Below are 13,692 nucleotides of genomic sequence, written 5' to 3'. Positions count from 1 at the left end.
CAATTGCTCTCATTGTTTATTGCTAATATAAAAGCGGTTGGAGCGGTAGAAGCCCAAAGCCTGTGTATCTAAGTGCTAAAGATATCAGACTGCTATCCTGGAGGTCACGGGTTCGAACCACTATGAGGTCCAAGTTTTTGCACCCATAAATAAATTTCTAAGCTACAACCCTAAATTAATTCCCCGCCTGTCGTTCGAGAGTAATTCATTGGGCGTTAGTCGATTTATGTTTTAATTTTTAGCTAAAAGATTTATTTTATGCGCTATCATCACTCCAATCTGTTTTTTTTTGCATATCAGTACACGCAGAGATCTTTTGAATTCAAAAATGTTTCTCAGGATATATTTTCTGAGTGAAGTTGAGGCCCGCCTTTTTTGAATAGGAAAACCAACAACTGCCGATGTAAAAAAAAACTCCCACAGAGCCACTTGTCCTGACTTCAATAATTACACAGGAAAGTTGCCCAATGTTGTGATAGATTATCACATTAGTTAAACGCAATGACAAGCAGAAATTCAATAACTCTTCTCAATTTTGTTTTAAAAAACATTTTGGCATTAGTGATTGCTACTTTTTGCTTCCAAACAGGTGCCTTGCTTCTTATAGTATGGAATAATTGTATAATTGTTGCGCTGTTTTCAGGAAAAATCAGCATCAGCAACAGCAGACTTGAATATTTTCCAAAACCTACATATCAGTGGACTCTTGAACCCAATAACATTAAAGGAGAATAAAGTGTAAAACAGAGAGAGTGAAAGATAATTTTTGTCCTGCTGATTTTTTTACCGTTAGCTCGCCAAATTTCGGAAACCTTGTTGTTTTCTCTGATTTTAAGAGTGACAGGCCTTTTTCAAGGACACGATCTAGTGTCACTGCTTTCTCTAGTTATCCTACATCAACGAAGACTAATATTTTAGCTCGATTTGAACGGGCACTTGTCCGCTGCAAGTGTATACAAATAGTCATTTGTATGGTCACTTTGAACGCTACAAGGGGGCATAATGTTTTGATATTCTTTTCCTACGTACTAATTTAAATTACGGTTTCAGCATCTTGAATCGATCTGAATCCCAATGAAACAGGGTTCACAATAAACAGGGAGGCTCGTTAATGTGCGTTTGCACATGATGTTCCGACCCGAGCTCATCTACATCTTTGACTTAATTGTCAACCAAATGAAGAGATAACAAAAATAGATGTTTGAGTTTAAAAAACTCGTTACAAAACCTAACTACTAATTGAATTACATGATGCCATGCCTCATTACTACACTAACGAAATCTGCCATCAAAAAGACTATGAGAATAAAAACAAACAACAAAATAAGCAAAAACAAAAACTTCAAGGCAAAAACTCATTATCTAAATTTAAAAGCACCTAGTAACAACGTCAAAATGCAATCAGATAAAACCTTAACTACACAAACTTTCTTTTTCTAAGCTCTACAGCAGAGGGAAGTTTTCCCTAATGACGCTAGGTAACAAGTCGACAAAGGGAAGAAATGACGAGGCGACATTCAAAAATCATTTAACATTTTTTAAACCAATAAATAATTTCAAAAGTCTTAAAAATCATCAGTTTATAACAAAATAATTCTTGATAAATTTAATAAAATTTCATTATGAAACCAATGGGACCTGTCTTTGGTTAGACTGAGCCATGGGAATGGATTAAAGATACAGAAAAACTCAAAAAATACAAACAATTTGCGAAAACACAATGTATTGAAGCCATTAAAATCATTAGCTATTATGTGAATAATAAGTATTTTTATTTCAGTTTTTATATATAATAATACAGGTAAAATTATACTGTAACAATAAATAAGTTCATTTGAACCACATTTGAAAATCATTGGGATCTGTTATTAACCGAATGTGCTAAAAGAAGAGAAAAAGAAACAAATATACCATTCACAAAACTTTTATGAAAACGCATTTTGTCCTATAAACAAAACATCAATTACGAAATAATATCAGTAGACATAATAATTTTTGAAAAAAACGAGGATTTGGATGGGACCTCTCAATGATGAGAATAAGTTACAAGTTGACGAAAAGAACTACAAAAACTGAAAAGTTTGAAGTTTTTTGAAAACTGTATAACATCATAAACTTTATAACTTTTTGCTATAAACTGACTGCGTTGGGTAATTTCGTTCATTCAATACATAATCACAAGCTTATGAGACCTTTCAGCATTTTACGACTACTTAAAGAATAGAAAAACAGGCAAAAACAGCAAATTCAAAGAGAAACTGAGCAAGAAAAGTTTCTACCGAAAAGCTATTACAAATTGAAATTTTCAGTAAAAACTTTTCTATTTCCAGTGGGATTCTTCTCTTTTAGCAATATGACTTGAAAAAATTAACAAATTTGAACAAAAACAGTAGAATCACAACAATTTTTACAAAAACCGGAGTTTCAACGCCATTAAATTATATAGATTTAAACGGAAGCCATTAAGTACGCTAAATTAGTCCTCGATGGGACAAGAACGATTTTTGTCTTTCATAAACATCAATAAGACATTACAACAAGTCAGTGACTATGAAAACAACAAAATATACAGGCAAAATCCAAAAATTCAGTAGAAAAGTGCGAGAATAAAGTGTCGGGGCCATTTAAACCATAAGCTTTTCTCTGAAAACTTTATCTATTGATCCATTGAACGTCTCTTACGAAGAGAATGGGAGCTACCAATGTTAAGAGATGGTGATAGGTTTTCAAAAGGAACTAAAATTACGGAAAAAAGTATCCAAAAATAAAACAAAATTATAAAAACTCGTGCATCGAAGTCATAAAATCAAATAGTTAGAAGATGAAACCGCTAACTAGATAAAATTTGGTTGAAGTAGAAAGGTTAGGGGTCCCTACATTACTGAGACTGACTTACAGTTCACGAAAAAAAGTAGACGATTGGTTAAAGTTCAAAAAAATTTTCGAAAAATTATTTTTAAGTTTTTGACAGCCATTAAATTCAGTAGCTTTCAACGGATATTACTAAACTCGCTCAATTATATCTCAATGAGAAAACAAAGACATCTTTCAAGCATAGTTAATCAATAAGACATCAGAGTAAGTGTTATGACTCTTTTTCTCTAAAAACTTTATTTATTATCGATTGGTCGTATTCTCTAAGCCAATTGCACCTATTAATATTAAGTTAAGATGATAGGGTTTCAAAGATAACAATAATACAAATATCCAAAAACTTTGATTTTTTTTTGAAATCATGTGGCATTGAAGTGGCAAATGACCAATAGTTAGAAGATAAAACTGCTAACTAGATTGTTTTTGGTTGCAGTAAGAAGGAAAGGTGTCCTGTAATTACTGAGACTGCCTAACAGCTCACGAAAATAAGTTTAGGATTAATTAGTGTTGAAAAAAATTGCCGAGAATTTTTTTTCACTCTTAACAGTCATTAGCATTTAAAGCACTAGATAGGTTCTCTAAATGCTCATTATGATACCTACTGCACTTTCAGTCAACGAGTCTATGCCATAGGACTCCAAAAAAATTGTAAAACCTAACAAAGAAATTCAGAATTTCAAATAAAGTTACGAAAACTCAGAGTCGAAGCCAAAAAAAAAACTTGAGTCGAAAAAAAAAACATAAGTTTCCTTGAAAAGGAATTTTTGATCATTGCGCTTCATTTGACTGTAAATTAAATTTTTCATCAACCAATTTCGATATGAAAAGTGACTGGCCTCTAGGTGACTTAGAACAAAAAGATTTGAAACGTTTTCTAAAAAAGGAGCTCTCAATTAGAATTCGAATTTTTTTGATTGTAAACTTCCCTATGAGACCAGAACTAGTCTTTTTTATTGCTTACTGTCAATTAGGAACACAAAATTGGTTCAGTTTGTGACGCGAAATGTAATTTTGAATTACTATTTTCATAGAAAAAACCTTAATTTGAACGAAAATTCCCCTGAAAGTGAGTAAAATCATGCCAGATATCACTTGTTCACACAAAACTTTAAAGCTCGATAACTCCTCGATAAATTTTTTTTAATTTCGAATTCTACGCTGGAGGAGCTTTTTTATCATACCGCTATCATTTCTCTACGATGAATATATCGGTCCCAAAATTGTCTGAACAAAAAAAACCCATTTGAGTATAGTTCCTCCCCCCACAAGTGGGGTCAGAACAAAAAGTAAAAGACCTGAAATATTAAACAAATGCTGAGATCTAACAGTATAACAAAAGCCACGTTACTCGATTTTTTATTCCTTGGAAATCTGAAGTTTAATTCAATGGAAATCAAATTGATGTTGTTTCCTCGAGTTCGATTGACTACATGCTGAAAGTCGTTTTAACCAAAGGCAAGTTGAATTTGTTTTTCATAATTGAATTAAAACGCTCATTAGTGTTATCTATGAGTTATTAATTTGCTCTTCGCTATATTATGCATTGCCAAACATTCTGATCCAGAAGCTCCTCTGTGTTCGGGATTCATGCGCTGAACTTATTTAAAACGCAATGCAAAAAACATACAACTTTTTGTCTCTCAGAGAAAGCATTTTGTCTTCTCAGTTGAAACGAGTTTTTTTTTTCAATTGTTTGTCTGGCTTGGCTGTGGTCGCGGTTTACCAAAAATTCTTATTTCTCGCTTCTTTGTTAAGCCGTAATCTATCAACGGAAGGAATCAAAGGAAGTTGAATTATTTAGAAGAAAACTATAAACTTTGCAATTTTCTGAAAACTTCTCCGAGAGCTTTTTTCGCAATTGGTGGTTTATCTTCAGATCTTAGATGAATTGCGGAAAGCAGAGTTGAGTAAGCTTCTTAGGTATAGTCATAGAATCAAATTAGACCGCAAGAGTGATGAGAAATACTTTTGCGTAAATTTCCATGTTTTGATTATAAGGTCTTCAATTTTGCCAGTGACTTTCAGATTAATTATCTGGAAAAGATCAAATACCACGCTTCACAATAAACTGATTGTGTTTTTTTAGGTATTGGTATAGCGTGGAGCATGGCGGCAATCTACCACGCTGTCAAAGGCACCCCGGGTGGCTTCGCAGTGGAGCCTGGCACCCTCGGATTCTCAGTTACTACCTTCTGCATATTGGCCTTAGTCTGCATCGCAATCCTCATGGTCAGACGATACTACAAACCCATCGGGGCCGAACTCGGAGGACCCCCCATCGCCAAGACCATCACCAGCATCATACTTGTAGGCCTATGGATCAGTTACATAATCCTCTCAGCTCTCGTCGCCTATTGCATCATTGAGGGATTCTAAGCGATTAAGTAATGACGAAGACACAACACACATGCAAATTCAACCAACCGACAACTAAAACTCTTTCTTTCGCTGCTCTATTATTTTTCTGCACCTCTTGGCTTATTTAAGTTTGCTCAATTCAGAAGCAAATTCAGAAACTCAAATGAAAATTTTCAATTATTCGACTAAATTTCTAATTTTGTGTAGAACTGCCATTTTTCAATAACTTTTGATAAAAATGACCAATAACAATTGAGCGCATTTTCACAACTGCTTTATACACACTTTAATTTCTATTCTGCTTTACCAATAAAATGTCCTCTGAACAGTTTTTGTTGTCAGCCAAGAAAGGACTAGTGCATTCAAGATAGATAGACCTCTTTTGTCATGGCTTCACAAAAGCCTAGCACTCGATGATACCAAATCTATGAAAATATTTAGCTACAATTTGCAATTTAAAAATTTCACATGCATACGTATATCTCTGGAATTATTAAATAGCAAGTTGCTTATAAATGTTTTTATAGCTGCGAAGCTGTAAGCTGAGCGTAGCTATATTGCGGTGCTCTTGGTTTTTTTTTGTTTCGTCGTCTGACGCTTCATTTTCGTTTTACATTTGTTCTAGAACATTCTGTCTCGTCACTGCTTAAATGGCTTTTTCGCGCTTGATTTCACGCTTTCTGCGTGACCTAAATTGCGGTTATTCAGAAACAGAATCTGTTCCTAAAACAAAGTTGATTGTAAGAAAACAGATTGTATGGTCCGACAGCCGAACGGTTAAGGCGACTGGCTGTTAAGCCGGAGATCACCGGTTCGAGACCCGACAGGGAAAATTCGAGACCCAAAAACAACCTCCTTTGAAATAATCTTGTAAGTTTTATAGGCGGCGGCGATAACTATTATCAACTCACTTCTGTATCTTTTTCCATCTGTATTTTACGGCACGCAAGTCTATTTCGCAGCTATTCCGGCAATCTGCCGGCTATGTTAATATTTTTTGTGAAGCTGTGATCTGATTGCCATTCCAAATGATTGCAATTCCACTACTGTGGATTCCCTTACTTTCTCTATCCTGTCTATCCACTAGCTCTCAAAACTTTTCGTGGAGAAAAATGAAGACATCTTTGATTTATGCGCAGAAACCTAGTCTTAGATCTCGATGTTGCATTTTTTAAATATCTAGAAATTTTTTAACGAGATGCTTTTAGCTTATTTTGACACGTATTGAACGTTTTCCTTCCCTCTGATTGTATTGCACACCAAAACATGAGTGATCGTTTGTGCAAATTTACGCTTATTGAGTTCTATTTCAACTAGTTTTGTTCCATAACAACGAACTTGAGGAATTCCACCGCTGGAGATGCGCACTCTAGTGTAAGCAGTAAAAAATTTGTAGAGCATATTAATACAGCAAATAGAACAGAAAATTTTTTTGCCTTCAGATTGAAGTTTGTGAATAGACCCTATTTTTGAGATTTTTCTACCGTACTTCTCAATTTCTCATTGAAGCAGATCATGGCTCACTCTATTGCGTTCCTGTGAATCTGTTTTTAGAGCAGCGTCTGTAAATTTTTTATTCGGATTTTTGTTTTTAATTCAGCTTATTTTTTGGTCTTGAAGTTACTTTGTATACGATGTTTGAATCAGGATGTGCACTGTATTGTGTTTTTCAGTTGAGTTGTCTTTAGTTTTAATACCATTCCTAGCATAGCAACTTGACAAACAAAAACGAACATTCTTTTGAAAATTCAAGCTTTAACATTGCTTTTCGCACCTTGCAACAGACAAACTTGAATGTAGGTGCTTCAATGTTTTTAGTAATGATGCAATACGTCTTTATAGGCAAATAGTTAAGTAGTATTTAACTTAAATCAAGCACTACCGCTAAAAACTTAAGTGAGTACTTTTTTCGTCAAGTTAATGTGACAAAAAATACTGCAGTGTGCCTTTGGAAGGCAATGAAGAGCTGAGACTATCAACTATAAGTGTTGCGTTCCTTTTTACAGAAATAAACATGCCACTTGGAGATGATTAAAAGCCGTTCTTGTGTACAGCTCCTTTTTTCAGGACTGATTTACTAATTTGGCTGATTTTTGGTTTATGAATTTAAATAATGATGGAAGGCCAAAGATTAAAAAGTCAATGACAAGTGCCAAATAGCAAACTTACAATCCTTAATTGACCATCGAATGTGATTTTTTGCCTAATTTCAACTACGGTTACTGAATGATTAGTTTAATGGACAATTGAAATTTACCGGACAGAAACAATTTTTTCACACCTGAAACATCAACCATCTCTTATTCTTTCTAGTTCTTCAAGGCTTCATTTCTCGATAAAAAAAACAACAAAATACAACGTTCAACTAGTATAGCTGCTTTTTACGCTATTTTATACTTGACTTGTGCATAATTTACATTAAGTTGTTTTATTCTGATTTTAAAGTTTCTTTAAATCTATCGCTGTTAAACTCAAAGACCGGTACGAGGGATCACTTAAAAAAATATCGGTAATGGGTACAAACCATCATCTGTAATCGTTAACATATTGTGCTGATCATTATGCACATAGTTTTTATGAACATTGGTATCTCTTTTAACTTATTCTCTTGTTGTTTCTTGTTGAAAAGAGATATTTCAATAATTTTTCATTGATCATTCAGATCTTCTTTGCCAAGCTTACGTTAGGAAAAATTTACAGTATGTTGTTCTCTCAAAAGTTTTCTAATACCAAACTCATTCATACAACACGAAGAACAATTTTTGGTATCACCGTCGCAAATTTTAGCTTTTTGCTAAAACGTATTTTGAACAGCGGTTCCTCCGACGATTAAAAACACAGAACTTCTGATCTAATTGTATTAATCTTTTTAATGAAAATGCAAATCGGTGATTGCAAAAAATTCTTTTTCCAAATTATGAGTCAATTGCGAGAAAAAATTATTGCATTGTCACTCCTGTTGTTACTCTCTTCATAAGTGAAGGTAACAATATTAATTGCAAAATTTTGTTGGGTTCGTAATGATAGTATTACATATATGAACGCTGAAATAGTACAAAATTTAGCTCTCTCGCCAATTTGGTGCGATAGTTTTTTTCAGGGATTTTTCGTGATCAATTTTTCATTTTTCACAGTCCGAGTTGATTATTTCGTCTTTTTTACATGTTTGCCACTTGCTCTAAAATTTTTACTTATTATATAGCCTTTTGAGACCGATCAGTTGTAAATGCGAAATTGTTCTTTCTTAATATTCATTAGAACTTGAGTAAAAAATGTGCGCGTTTTCAGAAAGGAGAAAGATGCGATGCAAATTATGAATTCTCAATTAAGAAGACCGTGGACTCTTGATTGCAATAAGAACACTGGAACATTTTGTGTTTTCGTTTACTACCTGCAACAACACCAGATTTCCTCCTGATCAAGCGCTCTTTTTCGTGACATCACGCTGTTGAACTTCTCGTCCCTTTCTGAATCCTGGACATCATATGAAATAAATAGAGCAACCTCATAGGCTAAGGACGTTTCAAGATGCGCGAGGGCTAGTATTATGGTCTCCTAACACCTGATGACAGATTCTTCCACAGAAAATTCAATGCTAATTTCAGATGTCGTTGTCACAATCAATACAAAACATAACTCGATGAAACACAAATTGAAACAGTTTTCAGAAACCTACTTTCAATCAACTTGTGAAATACACTTCTTATGAACACCATTGAGTGTACTGTTCAGGCGCCACAACTATTTCTGACACCACATCGGCCTCCAACCCCAGTACAACTTCCACCTCCGCCTCCTCCACTCCCAACCTCCTCCTCCTCCAGCTCCACCACCTCTATTACTTATAGTAGTTTTGGTAGTAGTAGCGATTACAAAAATTGCGAAAAAAAACTATTACATATGCTTGTTTGACATGGTTACATGGTTATGAGGAGGCAGCCTTTTTGAAATTTCCGAATTTGAAATTTTGTAAAGTCTTTAATGACTATGTACCTTCTGAAACTGATTACACTGCAGAAGTCACTGGCCATATATATCCCAGTCGGGGGGCTGATAGCTATAAATACTGACCAGACAGGTCAGTCTGTTTGCGCTCTTGGTAGTCTGAATTTAGACTCTAAACTCATTATATAATGGTTCAGTAATGGTTGTTATTGATATTGTCTTAAATACTATGACACATAAGTCCGGGAGGAAACTGCGCATGCCTATTTGACCTTGTATGATTAGCATGACAAATATAAACTACTCAAATTATATGTGAAGCCACTGAAAACTCTTGGTCCGTGATTGGTTGTTGTTTTTTGTTCGGGTTCTCTTAAAAATTTTATTTCAGTTTTAAGAGAGTTGAGTTTCAAAACATTTTCCTAGTTTTAGTACAATTACCATAAATTTTCAGCATCATGACAGGGGTAATTAGAGCTCAATTTCATGTCTAACTTAATTCAGAAAATTTGAGCGTCAGATTTGTGACTGCATAGCCATCCTTCAGAAATATGTAGGCCATTTTATGATCACTAGGAATTCATACAAATCGTGCATTATTGCATATCATTATCGGAATTTTTGTATGGTCGGTCACCCGAGGGTGTTCATTTAAGCGGCTGGTCTTAAAAAATTATTCAACGATTGCGTCTTACTTGGTTCTCGTGGAAGATTTTGTAATTGCTGAGAAATTAACTAAAATTTTGGACACGAAATTTTGAAGTGATTGTAAGTATTTATAAGTGGCTGGAGAGTAGATCCAAAATATAATAGTTCAAAAACTGCTTATTTGAAAGCATAAGGATGATACCAGCGCATTTGGTCATGCTTCGCGAGCAACTCCACGAATAATGCTCGACAAGAATTTCAGCTGACAACAAATCACGTTTTTAGATGTTACAGCATGCTATGAAAAAAGAGTATAAGCACTCTGAAAATTTGATTCAACAACCAGTTATTGTTTTGATAATCTAATCCTGCAAACTTATTCCGCTGTGAGTTTATGGTCAAATATCTTTTCGTAACTTGTGCTTTGGGGCGAACCTCTGGACTAGTTGAAAAAACAGTTTCTCGCAAAAGCTAATTCTAGAGAAGCTTTGAAACAAATGTAATTGATTTTGGACACAATAGAACACAATAGACCAAAATTGGCCCATCCAATTTTATACATGAATAAATTTAGAGCTTAAGAACAAACACAAGTGAGCTGTTTTTATTACTTCACAATTCTCATGCATGCAAAAACATCATGTGTTATTTATTATACGTTTCTCCTCACAGTTTTACGCAAGTTATCATGCAGAAGTAATTGTTCAAAAACTTTGTGAAGATCTTATTAAGAAAACGCGTTCACTTACTGCAAATTAACAAAAGTGGCTTATAAACGAAAGAAGTCAATTGTATTGTGACCTTTCGATCTAACGCGAGAACATCATGATTAGCCCGCGTGAAAATTTTCTAAAACCCGAAATCGATTTGCCTCGTAAGAGGCTGAAATCCGCTGATGCGTGTCAACAAACAAATCTAAACAGCTATCCAGATATTATAAACAACGATGGCTTACCACAAATTCATTGCTCTGATGGTCATAAAAATTTAGTCTCACCTTTCGAAGGCTTCACAGCTGCGAAAAACCAGAATGAACACTTGAGTTCTTCTCAAAAACTAAACAAAAAGTTGTTCAAAAGCTCTCTTTCAAGTTTGCCATTTTTGAAGTCAACTGACGATTCAATTAACTCAACGAGTTTTGATTATCACTCCCGGCCTCTTAAACCGGATGAATTTATATCTAGTACTAGTAGTTTATTAACGCCGAAACAACAGAAGCCAAATTATCAGTCTAAAACTTCGGTTTCAACTATGACGAATCAAAGCGCTTTTCGTCCAGAATGGTTGAACGAAAACTACGTGACCCCTATTACGAGAACAAAATCCTTTTCCGACTTTTCAAGATCTCGAATGGATATTTCCGTTGATGTTTCCAGCCATGCCCAAACTCCGAAACTCTACTTCGATTCGAAATTTTCAAGAATGTATACCAAACTTGTCGACCGAAAGTTAGTTCTAGTGAGTCATCCTTACGATTTGCCGTTTAGCGACAAAACAATGGAAAAAACCGCGGCCAGTTTAAAATCTCCCTATGAATTGCACACTGATATCACGACCCCTCGGAATCTTTCATTTCCAGGTTCGGGAAATAAATGGAGCAACGTTGAGTCGCGATTTGATAAACTCTGTGGTGAATCTTCTGCATCTTCTGATTGGTCTAAAAGTGGGCCAATGAGAGCACCGCCAAGGAGTCAAGAATCAATTAGCTCTGTTTTCTCGGAAAACGACACTAGTGGAGCCGAGATCGGCAGACACAACTATAACACTGCCGCAATAAGCGGTGTCGGATCCTTGCAGAGGTCAAAATCTTCATACGACATGCAATCACGATTCCCGGTTAGTAAATGGGATTGAGAAAAAGTATAGGATAACTAATTAGTAAAATCATCTAAAATTTTTTCATCAATTATTGAGGTTAAATGGTTAGACTATTCCTACTTTTTACAGCACGAGGTATTGATTTTATCCAAAAAAGTACTTTCCTATTTTCCGGCAAACTTTGCCTTAACTTGCTTTTATTGAATCCACGTAATAAATGTTTAGAAAACCTATCATATCATAAGCTTTAAGCTTTTCTTTTTAGCACTTTCAAACACTTAAAAATTAAAAATCGGGAAAAAAAATCAAATTTATATTTTTCAATTCTTTCTTCACAAATCTCATGAACAACTTCTTGATGTTGCTAGCAGTAAAATTGTTGAATAGCCTCAAGTAAAATATTTTTAATGACATATTTTTTGTAAATATTTTTTGTAAATATGCTTGAGGAGAATTTGCTGAATCATCTTCCAGATTTTCAGTCACGGATTCCAGAAAGTTCAAGACGATAGTGTTTGATCTTACTTTAAAGTGCCTTCCATTGATTTAATTTCATTTAACCTATTGCATCTAGTTATGCAAAAAAAAAAACTGCTGCGACTGCATATCATTTTGTTTCACGTCAGTTTTGCTCGCTTCTTTTCTTTGTTTTGTAGAAAGAATTGAGAGAATAATCCAGTAGTGAACTGCTAAATTCGCAAATAACTGGACGACACCTGGTCCACTGTCTGCTATTGGAAACATATCATAGGATAAACACACTTTATGTCAAAAGCTTTATAAGTTTCAGCTGCAAACTAGTTATGTTTCTGCATTGAAGTAGTAGTTATTTAACTGAAACACACTAACGGGAGCTGATTTGTCCGACAATTTTTGACAATTCATGATAATTTTTAATAAACATTGATAATTCTTGATAATATGTGCTAAATGTTGTTTAAGGGCGCTATTGACTTTTTAAAACTAAGTATGTCTTGTGTGTCATGGTTGATTTTTCTTGGTTATCTTGCCAAGCTCTTGTTTCTTGATACCCATGCAAAAATTTTGCAAGTTCGTACAAATCTTGATGTTTTCATTCAGGTACCGTGTCAAGATCTTGGCAAGATTTCCTATGTTTCAGTATGTTTTTTGCTCACTGGGTTACTCAATCTTTAACAACTGTTCAGTCCCATTTTATAACGTAATCTATTATGCTGGCACATTATGAATAGAAAACGAGCTGCGGCTCGAATAATATGACGAAAAAAAATAGGAAAGTCAATGAAAGAATAGAAATTAAGTTCGATAGTGGCGCAGGATAAATGACAGTCTTATTAAACACAAAATTTTACGAACAACGCAGTTTTCAGCTTTTCCTTGTTTGGATCTTTTAATCAATCGAGTCTTTTTCAGAAAAGCAAACCCCTCCGAGTATCGACAGAACTCCTCAACTACTACTCTCAGTTAATAGACACAAAACCACGTGAGCAACTTCGCAAAAAGACTCCGAGAGAAGATGTCTCACTGCAAACACAACCATCACAAAACCATGTCCTCGAGAACGACTTTGAACGATCTCACAAACGTAAAGTTCAAAAGGTGCTCAGATTTCAAGAACCAGACGATCCTCAGGACCCAAGAAGGAGAAAACTAAAAATATGGAGTCAGTTAAATTTGAAAACTGAACAAACTGCGAGATAATTGGCTAAAAATTCAAACAAATCTTTATATTCACTCAGAAGGATACTGTTAACAAAATGTAAAACTTGTTCATTATCAGTGCTTTTATATTTATATGCAATAACTGCCAAAAATATTGTAGAGTGAAAATTCACAGAATTTATTGTTTAAAGATCATCAGCACATCAGAAATCAAAAGTTGAATGAAAACGAACATATTAATTATCGATTGTGCTTTAAAAGTGCCTTTAAAACATTGTATTTTATCGAGACCGAGGGTCTATCATTTAGCCTCTGTTAAGAACTAATCCATCAATCAACTGAAAAACAAGTTTATTCACCTGGAATAGAAAATTTCGAGCTGCAGATTTAATAATCAGTTCCTGGCAG

The 13,692-nt window shown here is 34.5% G+C and overlaps 2 protein-coding genes across 5 annotated transcripts in view; both read left to right on the top strand.

Annotated features, from left to right (window-relative positions):
- LOC142337610 (sodium/calcium exchanger 1-like) overlaps positions 1 to 5,560 on the top strand; it is a 61,497-nt gene extending 55,937 nt beyond the window's left edge. For all 4 annotated transcript variants that reach the window (XM_075386959.1, XM_075386962.1, XM_075386961.1 and 1 more), the window contains exon 10: positions 4,961 to 5,560. In XM_075386959.1, coding sequence (XP_075243074.1) covers positions 4,961 to 5,250 — 290 coding nt within the window. In that variant the 3' untranslated portion in view covers positions 5,251 to 5,560. The remainder of the gene's footprint in view (positions 1 to 4,960) is intronic.
- A 4,860-nt stretch (positions 5,561 to 10,420) lies between these two features.
- On the top strand, positions 10,421 to 13,479 carry LOC142338384 (uncharacterized). The gene is made up of 2 exons (XM_075388121.1): positions 10,421 to 11,661; positions 13,036 to 13,479. Exons 1-2 carry the CDS (start codon positions 10,651 to 10,653, stop codon positions 13,321 to 13,323), a joined length of 1,299 nt encoding a protein of 432 aa, XP_075244236.1. The 5' UTR covers positions 10,421 to 10,650; the 3' UTR covers positions 13,324 to 13,479.
- Positions 13,480 to 13,692: the final 213 nt, after the last annotated feature.

Source organism: Convolutriloba macropyga, chromosome 4 (genome assembly GCF_964194025.1).
Source record: "Convolutriloba macropyga chromosome 4, txConMacr16.3, whole genome shotgun sequence".
In the NCBI taxonomy this organism is placed as follows: Eukaryota; Metazoa; Xenacoelomorpha; order Acoela; family Convolutidae; genus Convolutriloba; species Convolutriloba macropyga.
Note: the sequence above shows the minus strand (reverse complement) of the source record. Positions and strands in the feature narration are given on the sequence as shown.

Bases quoted from the DNA above. Each gene is read 5' to 3' on its own strand.
- LOC142338384 (XM_075388121.1), top strand. From the start codon at position 10,651: ATGATTAGCCCGCGTGAAAATTTTCTAAAACCCGAAATCGATTTGCCT. The intron at 11,662-13,035 runs GTTAGTAAATGG...AGTCTTTTTCAG, and splicing joins ACATGCAATCACGATTCCCG to AAAAGCAAACCCCTCCGAGT.